General features: G+C 37.7%; 1 protein-coding gene across 3 annotated transcripts in view; it reads left to right on the top strand.

Annotated features, from left to right (window-relative positions):
• The window catches only part of BRINP3 (BMP/retinoic acid inducible neural specific 3), a 220,875-nt gene that overhangs the window by 137,035 nt on the left and 68,377 nt on the right, over nucleotides 1-15,463 (top strand). For all 3 annotated transcript variants that reach the window (XM_080407509.1, XM_080407510.1, XM_080407511.1), the window contains 2 exons: nucleotides 7,062-7,167; nucleotides 10,507-10,743. In XM_080407509.1, coding sequence (XP_080263635.1) covers nucleotides 7,062-7,167; nucleotides 10,507-10,743 — 343 coding nt within the window. The remainder of the gene's footprint in view (nucleotides 1-7,061; nucleotides 7,168-10,506; nucleotides 10,744-15,463) is intronic.

The raw sequence follows: 15,463 nt of genomic DNA, 5'->3' as shown, positions 1-15,463 counted from the left end.
TTATCACTTTGATTTTGAGCTTAAAGACTTTAAAATCTTTTAATGTTGTTTTTAGGTCCTAATGTTAACCTGTAACAGTTATTTTTTCTTTAGCACAAATTATTCTTACTTTTCCTCTTAAAATCATAATTTTTAAAACTGACCATGATAAAGATAAACTGTTTCAGATTATCCAAAGATAATTTTTATATTCACCTAGGCTTTCTTCTTCATGTCCCTTCACAAAGAAAAAGAACATATAAACTTTTAATTCTGATTTAGGATGGACTTTTTTTTTTTTATTATTCATACTTCCATAACTTCAGAAAATTCTTTCCCATTCGGCTGTGTTATTATTATGACTAATAATATCTATGAGTCTTATAAATAGCCAAATCATGCTGTCCTCTTGAAACTAATGGGGACACAGTGAAAAGTCCCCGTAGCCTCAGCATTGCATATTGGAACCGAGCCACGAGGATATAAATCCTGTTCCTAATACTCTTGGGAAGTCCTTGCATGGGATTGTGCAGCTGGAGTAAATGTAGGTAGATGGTCTCCCTTTATGGTATGTGCCCCAAGATTTCTTCAGAGCTTTTTGTCCTTTATGTAGTAATGGAATTATATTTGGAAAAAGACAGAAGGTTACAAATTGGGCTTTACTTCAGTAGGCTTCTTTGCTTTTGCTTTCTGCAGATACCTTGAGATCTTTATGAACATGAAATATTATTTTAATTTTTATCTGTGCTGTCCTCTTTGTTTCTAATTTTATCTTTTAAATAAAATATATAGATTTCATTTATTGTTTGTTGCTCAGCTGTCTCTTCAGGCAATAAAAGTTGTGAGAAATTAATATTAGTATTCATTAAATAAGATGTGGGCAAGCAGAAATATCTAAATGCAAAGGGAACAAAATACTCAGCTTTTATTACATTTTTGCTAAGTCTATTACTTCTCCATAAGAGAACTTCACTCTAATTTACTCTTCAAGATTAATTAAAAGAGATAACTTGTTCTTTCTGCAAAAATGCCCGTCCCTATTCTCGGCATGAGGCTAATGCACCCTTGGTTTCTGAAAGTGCAGGAAATAAAGTCTCTAGTACTGCTGCCCTGACTGCTTCTCCAGTGGCTTCATTTCCTGCAGCCTTCCCTGTTGCTTTACGGAAGGCTGCATGGGAACATGGCATCTGACATGCAGCAGGTTTAAAATGTCCTTGAAAAGGGAAAATAGTGGCTCCGACGCCAGAACTGTCAATGCTGCCAGTGATTTCAGCTGAGGTAAATTTCACTTTTAATTTCCATAGCCTCGGGTGTATTACATGATCTGCAGAGTCGGCATTACAGAACAGCATAAGGAGTAAATGTTTTCTCCTCCCTACTTGACCCCTATCTCAAGTACCCTTAGAAGTCAGCTCAGCCCATGTGTGTTTCCTGCTAGTGCAGAGCTGAGGCATTCTTGACAGTCTTGGTTTCTTGTCTAGTTTTTCTGTGGCACAGCGTAGATTCAAAGATTTTTCCCAATGTTCTTGTGGATTCTCCTGGAATTTCCAGGTAATAAATTGCTTTCTGAGATAGTGGGAAATAGACCTGAACAGACAGGTGATTGCTCCCTATCAGATTAACCTAAACAGCCTTAAAAAGTCATATTTTTAATGAATGTAACATCAGACCAGAATTCAAGTAGTCTGAGTAATTTTCCAATTCCTAGAATATTCTGATTTCCAAGTTATTTAATGTTATATGTGGAGATAATACATTTCAATTTCATTGTTGTAATGTAGTAGTCTAGTTCACAGTAAATTCCTGAGTGTAGAAAAAAAGGAGAAGGGATGGAGGGATTACACTGATCTCTTGGGAAGCTTTATTACTGTATTCAGTGACATTGAGTCTTCTCCTGGCCCAAAAACTTGAAAGAAGCCGTTATTCCACTTTTAATGAAGTTAATGGAAAATTTGCCATTTGTTTCATTTGCAGAAAGATAAGTTTACTGTTCCTGTTCCATCTTACAACAGCAGATGACAGAAAATTATGATGGGAGCAATTCCAGGTCTTCTGAGTTAGTGAGATCTTCAAATTAAAAAGTCAGTCCTATGCTAACAATACTGCTACTAGAAAAATGTGTTGAAAATGTTACATGCCTATGAGATATTGTTTTAGAATGCTGGTGGTGATATATATATATAAAACCTGAAAATACTACTCCAACCCCTGGCACTGTGGTGCTGTCGGTTTGTCTGTACCTCCTTCAGAAATCTTCATCTAGCTGGTAGCATGATAAATGTCAGTGCTTGGAACATTCAGAAGATTTGATTTATTTTAATTACACACTGATTAGTGGGAGTCTTTTAATATGCTCAATGACACAAGTAGGGCAGCAGAGCAGCAACTATTGTGTGGTAAGGGGAAGTGCTGAAGAAAGGTGCTTTTGTGAAAAACTGTCGAGCCTGGGGAAAAAAAAAAGAAAGTTGGCAGGAGATTCACTTCTAAATAGAAAGTACATCTAGTTCTTATTTGTTTGATCAGGTTTTCTTTAGGTGAAATGAGCATTGACTGCAGAATGTGCAGGGATGACAATGTGTGGGAACATGGGCTGAAAGACAAGTCCTGAAGGTGAGGCTGATAGGAGAGTCATACAGGAGAATCCTAAAGACCTCATATTTCTCCCTGCTCCATTCTTTTGCCCTTTCTTCTGTCTGCACCAATTGTTCAGAAGAGACCTTCTCCCATGAGTAGTCATCTATATATGATGAGTTTGCTCTAAATCATTATTTTAATGTTTAAAATATTGAAGAGGTTTATACAAATATGAATGCAGCTGCCTCTTTTGAAGTGATGAGCATTGTTTCATTCTCCTTTGTGTTGGCTTAGTTAGCTTCCTTAGAAGCCAAATACATTTTTAAAGAGTCTTGCTGAAGAAGATAGACCTTTATGCAATGCAGCACACCACCTCTGCATGGGCATGTAATTAGGAATATCAGCTATGTGCATTTAAAAGGACACACCAGGAACAAAATCTCTGCAGAAATATATTTCCCTTTTATTAGGAAAGCCTTCTATAGGCTTAATTATCATGGACAAAAAAAGCATGCTGTTTCCCAGGGAAATACTACCCACTGATATCACAGGAATTCAGTCCTGCTTAAGTGCTAGGAGGTATGTTCTCAGTGCACTTATAATCGGGTCGTTATCACCATGGTTATAAGATTTAACTGACTCAAAACTGTAGGCATTTGTCTCATTAATGCCAAATGTTATAGTTTATTTCTGGGAACCGAAAATCCTGCTGCCCAGGGAAACCTGTTCTGTGATAATCTTTGAAAACAAGGCACTTGAGAATAGCCTGCCTGGTTCATGTCAGATGGTTTCACACATATTTTGTTACTGGTTCTTAGGGGGTTTTGGTTATTAAATAACTTTGTTCTGTGGCATTTTGCTTTGTGAGTTACTGTTCTTTACGGATTGCAGGTCTAGCTCTTCCAAAACAAGCGTGTGGTTATGAAGCTGTTTGCTCATACACAATCGCTTCCCAACTAGGGCAGCATCTTAGCGCACTCTGCATTTACATTTTACCTCTCCCTCTCCTCTTTTGGGTTTATCTTTTATTGTACACTGTAAGACAAAATACTTCTCAGCTGTGATCTTGCAACTAAGCATAGTCACACTTCCCTGCTTGGAAGAGAATTAAAGAAGTGCCATTGCCCTTCCAATTCCATTTCTACTGTTCCTGAAACAAAAAATGTAAACTCATCAGTGATTTCGGTAACATGTGAATCAAAAGGGGATTTAACACGTCTGGACATTTTTTGTTTTCTCTCTGTAGTCTGCCTTATTGTCAAAATGAGTTACCCCAAAATGAAAAGCTTGAATTTGATTAGAAAATTTGACAGAAATTTGAGGCTTTCCTTTATCAACTACTCAAATTTTTCTTTTTATTTACAGTCTTTATTGAGTAGAATTTGTACAGAGTATAAAAAAGCATATATAACTACATTGTTTTGATCTCTGACTAGAAGTGTCATCCATGGGAAGTTGGAGTTTGGATGATTTTTATCTGCTTTAGTATTTCTTTGTTGTATATTAAGACTATAGACTTTGGTTTTCTTCTTGCAATGTTTTTTCTATGCCAAAGAAGAGTACTAGAGCAAAGGACATGACAGAGGAAGGCAAGAGTACTTGAGAAGTAAAAGAATTAATAATACAAATATATAGATTTGGGTGAAAATATAATGTTTGGAAAAAGACCTTATTTATTGCTCTATTTATAAAGTATTATTTATTATTGCTACTATTAGAACAATATTTTATGGCTGACCTATAACAATCATGAATGTCTGTAAGTCATCTCAAAATCTAACCGTGCTCAGTTTTTTTCATATATATATATATATATAGTCTTCTGTTGAATCGGTGGATTTATGTAGCCAGCTTCTAAAAGTCAAAAAGCCATTTAATTATGATTTTTCCACATTGTGCTTCTTGGCCCATCTAAATACACCAAGTGCTATTACCCCCATAATCAAAACAGTGGTAGTCTCTACCTATGTTTTACTTAATCCAAATGAAGAATGAAGATGCATGAAAAGGGACAAAATAATAATTAAGATACTTACTAATCTTCCCCATTTTCTGATTTCAGGAGATCCAAAAATAATAAGAATGGATAGGAATTATAAAATTTGCTTTATAGTTTATGCATTTCTTACAACTTTATGAAGCTGCTTTGCCTTATAGACAAGTGGTTGAAAATAATAATAATAATAATATACAAAACAAAACAACACTAAAATAAATGGATCTTTAAATAAAGAATTGCATAGATAAATGCTGGGAATAATCTTTCAGAACTAGGAGTTGAGTTTTAACTCAACAACATTCACCTCTTATTGTCTTCTTGCTATTTATCTTATTTCATGTAGGTGACTGTCTTATTGAAAAAACAGGTTAGGATTCTGTATATTGGCTGGGCATACTACACAAAAATGAGATTTTAGAATGGAATTTTAGAGCACTTGTTAGGAGAGGGAGAGGACAGAAGGATCACAGCTAAATCAAAATTGTCTTTCCAGCCATGTCCAAGCCAGATCTGATGCCCATGTAAGAATCTTTGTGCTGATTCAGGATGATTAAGCAAAAAACCACAGTAAATCTGGCCTTGGCATAAATATTAAAGACTGCCAAATATGTGCAGGGAGGAAACATCCTGACTGTCTCGTTTCCTTGCACAGCTGGCACTCTGCTAACAGGTTTGGCTAGAGCCAGCTCAGCGTGTCCTCTCCACTGGTTACTGGCATTGTAAAGGGTCTCCTTCTCCACTAGTTCAAAGTGACTGAATGGTGTCAAGAGCTTTGAATAGACTAAGATGTTGTAGGGACTTTGCAAAAGTGCTAGAGATCCTGGAAAACGCGAAATCTCGGTGGTTTCCAGAATAGCATGATCTAGCTGCAGCCACCCACACGTGCTGGTGGTAGCACAGACTGCAAGAGAGCCAGACAATCCTAAGCAACATGAAAATTCATGGATTATTTTAGCAAACCTTCATATTCTTTTCAAAACAGTTTGTTAAAACAGCAAGCTTCCTTCTGCTCACAAGAACTAATGTTAGTAGACTGCATGTCAATCGGCTGCTCTGTGGAGGTGTGCATTTTGGAAATGATAACTTGACTCTATAGTTTGGGCTTATTCTCCAGGAGATCCAGAGCTGAACATAATACCTGAAGTAACAGAAAATAAAAGTGTTTGTATTCAAAACTGAGGCAGATCACCAGATAAGGGTAGATCTGGCCACAGCCTCTGAGGTGGTAAAAGGAAGAGAGCTCAGAAGCCCCAGGGCAGTGGCTGGGAGCAGCTTGGGAGGGGGTATGATAGAGGAACTGGTTGTACTTTGGCAGTAGACTGGGACAATATCCCATGGCCAGCATTTTCTGCTGTGGCCCGGTTTGTATTACTTTTATTCCACTTTCACTTTCTTCTTTCCACCTGGTCTTGGTATAAAGGAGAAGGAACCACAAAACCATGAATTTTGTACAGTTTAAAACATGTGAGATCATTGCATACTCATCTCTCTTAATGATTTGAGGTTTTTCTTTGGCTCCCTGTACAGGCAAAAAAATAAATAAAAATAGAAGTGCTGAGGCACTGCCTGATCAGCTGTGGAGCTGCTCACCCACGCACTGGCCATCACAGCAGCACTTCAAAATCCGTGTGTTTCATTGCTGAGAAATTACATTAGACTGGGGGTTACTTGTTTGGTTTTTGTTTGTGTTTTTTGTTTTTTTTTGTGTGTGTGTGTGTGTGTGGGTAATATTTAAAAACGACGTTAGTTTTTATAATTATTTTGTTAACACTTAAAACTTATCTATAATATTCCATGAAACATATAAATTACTTGTCTTTTATTATTATTTAATGTATTTAGTCATTTGAATAACTGCTCGTTGCCAAGCACGAGTCTCAACTGTTAAGCCAAAGCTCTACTTGTGGTGATTCTGTTTTGATAAATTTAACTGTATTTTGATTCTGTGTTTATGGATTTGGTGATTACAATAGGCAGGACGTCAAGAGTTTTATGTCTGAACTTACCTTAGGCCTTTCCCTGATGAAAAATTATCCCACCACTACCCCCATAAACACCACTACCCCCATAAACAGAGCTCGTAAAAGGTTTTTACTTCTGAATCCTGCTGCGCTACACAGACAAAACCAGGTTTTTTTCCATGATTTCAACAAGGAGTTGTCATGTGTGCAAGTTCTATCACTGAAAATCACGCTCCTTATTTTTATGAACCACGTTTATTGAAGTCATTCCAATTCCCATAGCTATGAAGAAATGAATTGTCTTTAGACTGCTGGGCAGCTGAAGTATTGGTAAGGATTCTCTGCAATAGAAATAGCACTCCCCAAAGTTTGCGATACTGGTAAAATATTTGCAGTCATACTATTTGTAATTAAATTGAACAATCTCACCTTAATTAAGTCTGAAATGTACCACCACCTGAATTAAAGGGAAACTTTATGAAATGAGCTTCTGAACTCAGTCTGTTTTGAATAACACAGCAGATACTTTTCCATTCCCTTGCCATCAGGTAACAGAAACGCGGACTGGTCCTCTTGGCTGCAGTAACTATGACAACCTAGATTCTGTCAGCTCTGTTCTGGTTCAGAGTCCTGAAAATAAGATTCAGTTGCAAGGTATGTAGGTGCAATTTCATTAATTTGTTTTGGAACAGGATGACATTTATCAAACTATTTGTTTTTCTTTCTTCCACCTCATAAAAGGTCATTTCCCTAATTTTATTTGTGTGTGCAATAAGTACATTCTAGACAAAGCGAAGGAAATGTCAGTAAGTCGTGTTGCCTTTGAAATAGAAACAATTTCTGTACACATCGGAAAATAATTTGGATAATGCCGTTAACATTTTACAGCCCTATTTAGCAACCGCTTGCACACCTCTCAAACAGCCTGAATTCCTATGGATTCCGCCAAGCAGGGAGTGACATTCAATGTGCTTAGCCTGCTCTGCACACACTGACCAGCAGCTTATCCCTCATGCAGTTGTCCCACTGAAATAAGTGGAGTCACCAGATGAGCAGGATGTAGAACTGCAAAGACTCTAAATCATGAAGAATCCAAAGACTCCTCTTGGGACTTTTAAGAAAACATGGAAAGTTAGGCATCTCACTAATTAGAAAAATAATAATTACATATAAAGAAAGAAAAAAAGAGAAAAAAGGAAGAGAAAAGGGAAAGGGAAAGGAAAAGGAAGAAAAGAGGCATCATTTCTAATTTGTTTTCTGTTAATTCCAGTAAATACATTCCCCAGCCTGCACATTAAGCACATGAACATTTTTGAAAAGTCACCCTCTAGGATACTTGGCCATAAGTAATGGCTTTTTTCAGTTACACAAATGTAGCATGAACAACTTATTATTTCTATAAAAACAGACCAAATTCTCTTTAATTGATGGGCTTGTATACCTCTGTGTATACACAACAGGAGAAGGATACAATTCTTAATTTGCAGTTACAGGTAGCTATACAATTATTTCCAGTTTTAAAAATTTAACATATTGGTTCATAAATCAGTTGGACATATAGTGTGAAGTTGCTGACTATTAAGAATGGCTGTCAGGGAAAGATTATCTTCCTGTTTAAAACATCCATGTGCTTTTTTCCCTTTCTTTTCTACCTCCCCAGCACAGGTTAAAAGCCATAAAATCATACAGTGATTTCAGAAACAGTATATATTTTTTAAAAAAAGAAACGGTCATTTCCAGGGGGGTGCAGTTAAACGTTTCCAGAAAAAAATTGCAATTTTTAATGGCCACCAGCATATGCACAACATTTGTCAGTTAAAATCTGGAAAATAGTCTTTGTATCCCTCAGACAGTGGTTTGACACATGCCATTGGGTTGTCATTATGAGAAATATATTATCAGAACTGCATAAACTATTTCATACCTATCTTGGAAGAAATTATCAAGACTCAAATTTGCTTATCTGGGCTTCCTTTTCCTTTCACAATTTCAAGGCTTTTCATAAGTATATAAGTACTTGAGAAGTTTACTTGGGTAACAACAGGTGAATTTTCGTATAGAGGAAAGCAGACAGACCTGATTGTAGCAATTATGATATAATTTTTGACTTGGAAGGGTTATGAAATTACTATTACAGGCATCATTTTTATGTACCTAAAAATAAAGGATAAAACTCTATGAAATCATGCAACTGCCTGTGTAAAAGAAACCTATGTCACGAATAACCAACCCATATGCTGAGAAATTACTTGGCCCATAAGTTAGCCCCACTGGTTCCAGAGAGACTGTTTTTGCCATGGAAGATAGCAAGAAATAATAAATAAAAAATTACCATGTACCTTGCAGTGGCTTTTTGATTGTTGATTACTATTGTAGCTAGAGTAACTGATAGATAGTAAATTAAAATGCTTGTATATAAAATACTTATTCCCATCCTTGGGATCATGTAAACAGTAGTCAGAATTTTCAGATGAGTAGGTATAAATTTCTGGTCACAAATGGTCTGAGTTTTTGATTCACCTTCTCTGTGATTCTGATACATCAACGTGATATGCTTTTGCAAGGCTTCTGTGTGCCATTGCAGGGTAAAGTGTGAAAACACTTTGCAAAGGGATTTGTGATATAGCAGGAGGTTTTTTGGAACACTATGGGAGCTAGATGTCGCACCCTTTCTCCATGTTAAACCTTTAGGAGATTTAAGAATTACTTTTATTTCTCAAGGTTTTATATTTTTTTGTATTTTTATATTTGCTGTGGTTTAACCACAGGTTGCAGCTAAGTGCCAGGCAGCCGCCCGCTCACTGCCACCCTCAGAGGGGTGGGGAGGAGAACAGGGAAAAAGAAAAAACTTGCGGGTAGAGATAAAAACAATTTAATAATTGAAATTAAATAAAATTAATACTAATACTAAATGATGACGATGATGATGATGATATTGATGGAGAGAGAACGGTAGAGGAATAAAATCCAAAGGGAAAGGAAAAAAAAACCAAGTGATGTACAATGCAATTGCTCACCACCCGCTGGTGGATACCCAGCCAGTCACCCAGCAGCAATCAGCAGCCCTGTCCAGCTCCCCCAGCTCACACGCTCAGCATGGCGTCCCATGGTGTGGAGCACCCTCTGGCTAGCTCGGGTCAGCTGTCCTGGCTGTGCCCCCTCCCAGCTCCTCGTGCCCCCCCAGCCCCCTCGCTGGCAGGGCCAGAGGAACTGAAAAGTCCTTGACTTGGTATAAACACGACCCGGCAACAACCAAACACACCGGTGTGTTATCAGCAGGGTTCTCACCCAAATCCCAACACAGCACCCAGCACCCAGCCAGCTGCTAGGCAGAAAATTAACTCTGTCCCAGCCAAAACCAGGACACTTGTTCAATTGACTGTCTTTTAGCAATGAAATACCAATGTTATAAGAAAAGAAATATCAGCTGAATTTTATTTCTTTAAAATTTCCCCCAACCCAATTTTTCCCATTCATCTTCATTTGTCTCTACAGAATGATGAAGAGATAACTAGAGTTATTTAGACAAACTATATCTTGTCTCACAGGCAACATGGAAAACAAGTCCGATACAGAATGGGAATGTTTACCTTCACACCTCTTTTTCTGATTATACTGTCTCTTTACTCTGTCTTTCAGGGCTGCTTTCCTTTCATCAGCACTCTCAAAATTTGCATTAGCTGCCGGTAGCAAGATTATGATTCAGCTGCATGCTTCCCTACTGCAAAGCTCTTACTGCTGAGGCTGTTCATTCAGCAATTCTTTACAAGGAAAAGTTGATGTAATCCTTTCTTTCTGTTCCTGACAATCCCCCTAGAAAGAAATCACACCAGTAAATGCTCTGAGGATTCAGTGCAAATGCTAGACAGATGAGTAAATTGTCCTAAATCAGCCATACAGTATTTTCGTTTTTTTTCACGTGGGTCAGGGAAGATGCTTGGCTCAAGCATTCCGTTACATTTCATAACATAGTGCTTACTCTATCTCCTTCAGGTCTTCAGGTCATCCTGCCTGAGTATCTGCAAGAACATTTTGTCCAGGCAGCTCTGAGCTATATTGCCTGCAATTCAGAGGGGGAGTTCATCTGCAAGGATAATGACTGCTGGTGCCAGTGTGGTCCCAAATTCCCAGAGTGCAACTGTCCCTACATGGACATTCAAGCCATGGAAGAAAATCTGCTCCGCATAAGTGAGACTTGGAATGCATACAACAATGAATTTGAAGAATCTGGTGAGATGTTTTATAAAATTTTTGTCTGTTTGGCTGTATCTCAGAAAAAGTATTTATACAACAGACTCCATCTGAAATTTCCAGCATGGTTTGTACATCTAGAGCTAAACATTTTTAAGTGTATCCTGGATCTCAGTCTTATTTATTATAACTTTCTGATAGTAAGTGTCCTCACATTGTGATGATCAGCAGTCTGTAATTGCATTAGGATTTAGGCAGCTGTGTTTGAGTAATCTCCTATATTCTAGAATTCATAGAACTGTGTAATTCTGTGATTCTATACAATACCTGCTATACTTTGTGGAGTCCAAGCCTGTGAGAACTTGGTCCCTATTGGAGCAAGAGGTTTACTGGAGCAGGCAGAAAGCAGAACAAATGAGGAACAAAGCCAGGTTGCAGACTTTATATGGGTATTCTGTATTTTTGTTCTGTAATGCAGCTGAAAGAGCTGATTCATTTCACATCCATTTTTCAGTGTTGGGTCCAAGTTTCTGTTGCACCTCCCCCTTATCCTGTCCCTCCAGCAATACCATGAAGCTGGCTTGGAAAGCATAGCCGGCCCTTGATTTACCAAGTAGTTAATAGTTCATTTCATTGTAGTTGGCAGCTTGCTTCTTTGTATGATTTCTGTTTAAACTGGATTTATCCATGTTGTCACTACAACACATTTGTGCCACATGAGTTTTCTTCAAAGCATCAAGCTTTGTTTCATACATCATTTCATCTGTCCTGATCATCAGAACTTCCAGTCCCGTAGAGAATGGGAACCGCAGGTAAAATCAGCTTCTGAACAACTGTTTTCACAACTCACTCACTCAGTAGTATCAGCAACAGCTGTCTAGCCAGATGGTGGGAAAAGTAAGGAGAGCTCAGCAGACCTGGGAAAAATCACCGAGGGGAAAAAAAAATAAAAAAATGAGGGAGATAAGGAAGAAGCAGAAAAAAAATATAAAACCCCACAATTTTTAGTGAGTTGTGTTGGAGAAAGAGAATGAGTCAGCAGAAGAGAGGGAAGAAGACTGTACAGTGGCCATGGTGAGTTTAGGAGAGAAGAAGTATCAGTACAATACTTAACTGTGAACAGTGCATTGTATACACTCATTTTTTTTGCCATTGTTTTAATGTTAAAGTCTGATTTCTCAGCTCAAGGTTGAGAATTTCAGAAGTCCCTATATCAGCTGAAATTGCCATCATAACCTTTAGTGAGATCTGATGCCTACATCTGAGTGTTTGGAAGATCTCAGGAGCTTTTCTCAGCCTGGTCTCTTTTTACGTGAGAACATCAGAACTTACAACATTTCTCCTCGGAGGATCACAGAGTTCTTTAATTACAAAAGCATGAATCCATGTTTTGTTTTTATGTACATTTGTGGCATTTTCTCGATGACTATTGTGGCATCTTTAAGCATTTATGGAGCCATGCTCTCATTTACTACTTTGCAAATTAGGACAAACATACCGACTTTGCAGAAGGGCACAGTTTTGTTTACCATAGTTTGTCCTATTTGAATGGGCTGTTACACTGTTTAGCGGCTGAAGAATGTCATTTGGTGGCACCTACTTAATACCAATTTTAGTTAAGCAGAAAGAGCACACATATCTGAACCTGTGGAGGATTCTTACAGCAAGCTGTATAGGGGCATCACATCACTTACAAGTTTGAATAGTTGTCAGCTACACGTATAGTCCTATATTTAGGATCAAGACATGAATGTCAGGGGAAAAATGGGTAAGAGTTAGATTTTTAAAAAGGCTCTTTAGCTATGCCGTGTGATTCACTAAAATGGAAACTTCACATACATCTGTCAATTAGGTAATTGTTAGTAGGCGTGGTTAGTAAAAGTGTGAAATAGAGATTATTAGCATATGCCATACCCATTCTTTTAGCCTTAGATTTATTGAAAGAATTTTTAATCTAAAAAACATACAAAACATGACTTCCACATCTCATAGGTATCTAACAAAATCTCTGCTTTTACCTTATAAACTGTTTTGAATTCAGATAATGGAAAGATGGGATAGGTAACCTTGTACGTGTATGGATTTGTATTTTGTCAAAAAACAGTTGGCATGTGAACCTTTGATAGATAGGTTAGTCAATGCCCATTCACCCCCCCCTATAATTTATATATTACCATCTGAACAGCTCTTCGAGTACTGTCACACATGGTCTGCAAGCATTTCTAGCCACAGTGATTGCTGAGACACATCCCGAGAAATTCAAAGCCTGTGCAACATTTAAACTATGAAAAACACTATTAACAAATATCAGCATGATCTGATTCATGTTAATAGCATATTCTGAGAACAAAAGTGCCCTTTATTAAATGAAATTAATGTTTTATAACTTTGATGTGGGATATATATCCTTCAGTCTTTGTCTAAAGCTTCTGAGATAAGAGCATGTTGTTTTATGCTAATCAATTTAAACTAAAAATAAATTAGCTAGAAAAGAGTTGTTTTCTCTACAGCCTACTACTTTCTTCCAAATTAGGTGATAAAAGAAGGGCAGATTATTTAGTAATTAGAGTCTGAGTCGACAAGGGACAGGATAATACAGATCATTGACAACTGGTTCATATAATCTGCTGCTAACTGCAGAAAAGTGAGTGAATGAATTCCATTCTTTGACAGTATGAACTCCAGGTTCAAGAAAAGTTAAATACAAGTGTAGTAACTTTCTAATTTTTCTGCCTTCCAAACCCTTCCTTACCTTACATATAACAAAATAGTCCTCTGAATCCAGAAACAAATTTTTTCCCCTCATGGAGACCTGAATACTTACTGGGTTCACCTGAGGTCATGCAAATTATCTGTGGCCAGAATTTAACCTAAATGGAAAAAGAAAATATTCTATTTAAGATGGTTTGTTTACTGTCGGTGATATCTCTCCTTCTGTCTGTTCAAGATAAAACAACAGAGGAACAGATTTTTTAAAACAAAAAAATGGTACTTCTTCAGTGCCTAAATCCCATTTGAAATCAATGGGTAGCTAAATTTAGTTTGTGTCTTTGAAATCATCCATCTGAATTTCCAGAGGAAAAAATAATAATAAAAAAAAAAAACAAACAACAAAAAAAACAGAAGAAAAGAAACTCCAAAACCATGAATAGGACTCTTTTCTCTACAGCCTACTGTTCTCTTCCAAATTAGGCAGTTTATGTTATTGTTTTACCTTTTAAATTATGAGATGTGAAAGAAAAATGTGTGTACTTAGTTAAAAGTCAAAGGTCCTGAACACTACAATTACAGCTGCAAAAAGGCAATAACCTAGTATGACCGCTCTATACACGCAAGTTGAGCTGCAACAAGGGGTCCTTTGAGGTGAATGTAATGTTGGGTGAAAAGAAAGCATGTACCACATCAGGAACCTCGTGAAGTTCAGCCAGAAATGCAAAGCCCTGCACCCATGGAGCCCTGCGCCAGGCACCAGGACATGCTGGGGCCACCCAGCTGGAACGCAGCTTGGCAGAAAAGGACCTGGGGGTCCTGATGGACACCAGGCTGACTTCACATAGAAGGACTCTGGTCTGCAGTTTGGATTTGCTGGTAGTGACAATTTCCTCTTGAGCAACCCTGATTATCACAGATCAGATGACCAAACATTCCAGTTCAGAATGTGTCATTCATCCATCCTTATGTGCAGATTTCATTTCACTCAGGCTCTTCTGGCAGCTTTTAACTACTCAAATCTTATTTTGGCGGACATGGAGCAGTATGTTATTTATCTCTCAGTAAATCTGGCTGCCTTTTTCATCTCTCTAGCTGCCCTCCAGCAATACATACTTGATCACTATTAACTCAATGAGCTTCGTGTAACCTCTTAACATCAGGGTATGTACTAAGTTCTCAAAGAAGTTTCAAGGGCTACTTGAATTGTTTAGTCTGAAGCATCTGCTTATTCTTTACCATATCTTGTGGCCTCCAGACTCAGCTTAGTACCCTTGCAAAAGAGCAGCTGTTTCCTTATCAAAAATCTATACTAAAGCTGTTCAACCTTTATTAACAAATTTCATTAGTTTCTTGAGGCCTTTGGCTGAATTAATGTGAAAACAAAGTTTTCTCTGAGAACATCATTCCAAGAAGCTGTGTTCTTATCATCTACCACATGGCCTAGACATTTCACCTGTAATGGAGACAAGCAGCGTTTCGTTTATCCTTTCTTAATGTTCACGGAACTAGGCTTTTGCAGCAATGTGCAGCTTAAAAGGATGACTAGATAATCTAGTTGACTTGCTGTTATCACAAACCACATTTCATTGAGATTCCAGAATATGGAATCCACCTACGTTAAAGCACTGCAATCCTCACTAGTATGCCTGCAGCCCTCCCCACCTTTTTAATGTGTTGTTCTTTTAATGTTGCCTATTTTCCTGTACCCCTTCTGCCTCTAATAGTCGGAGCAGGTACTTGTCCAGCTCCTTCTCCTGCTTCATCCTATCAGTAAACTTTATCTTGCCCTTTCAGGAGCAAGCTTTGACCGAACTGCTCAAGTGGTAATTAGTTTCACACAGTACAGAGGGTCAAAAGATTCCTTGGAAAAAATCTAAAATTTTTGAAATATGTAGGACTCTCACAGCCTATGGTTACAGCTGTGTTGGAGATGGTGTTAGTGAATATGCTGTGTTGCTAAACATCACTGATTTTGGAAGTTTTGGGGACTCTCTTGGCAAGACTTAACGCACAAAGAAGCAAGTTCTAACTCTGTCAGTGAGTGACT

This window comes from Falco punctatus (assembly GCF_963210335.1).
Source record: "Falco punctatus genome assembly, chromosome: 11".
In the NCBI taxonomy this organism is placed as follows: Eukaryota; Metazoa; Chordata; class Aves; order Falconiformes; family Falconidae; genus Falco; species Falco punctatus.
The sequence above is the reverse complement of the archived record's forward strand: the minus strand, read 5'-3'. Positions and strand labels throughout refer to the sequence as shown.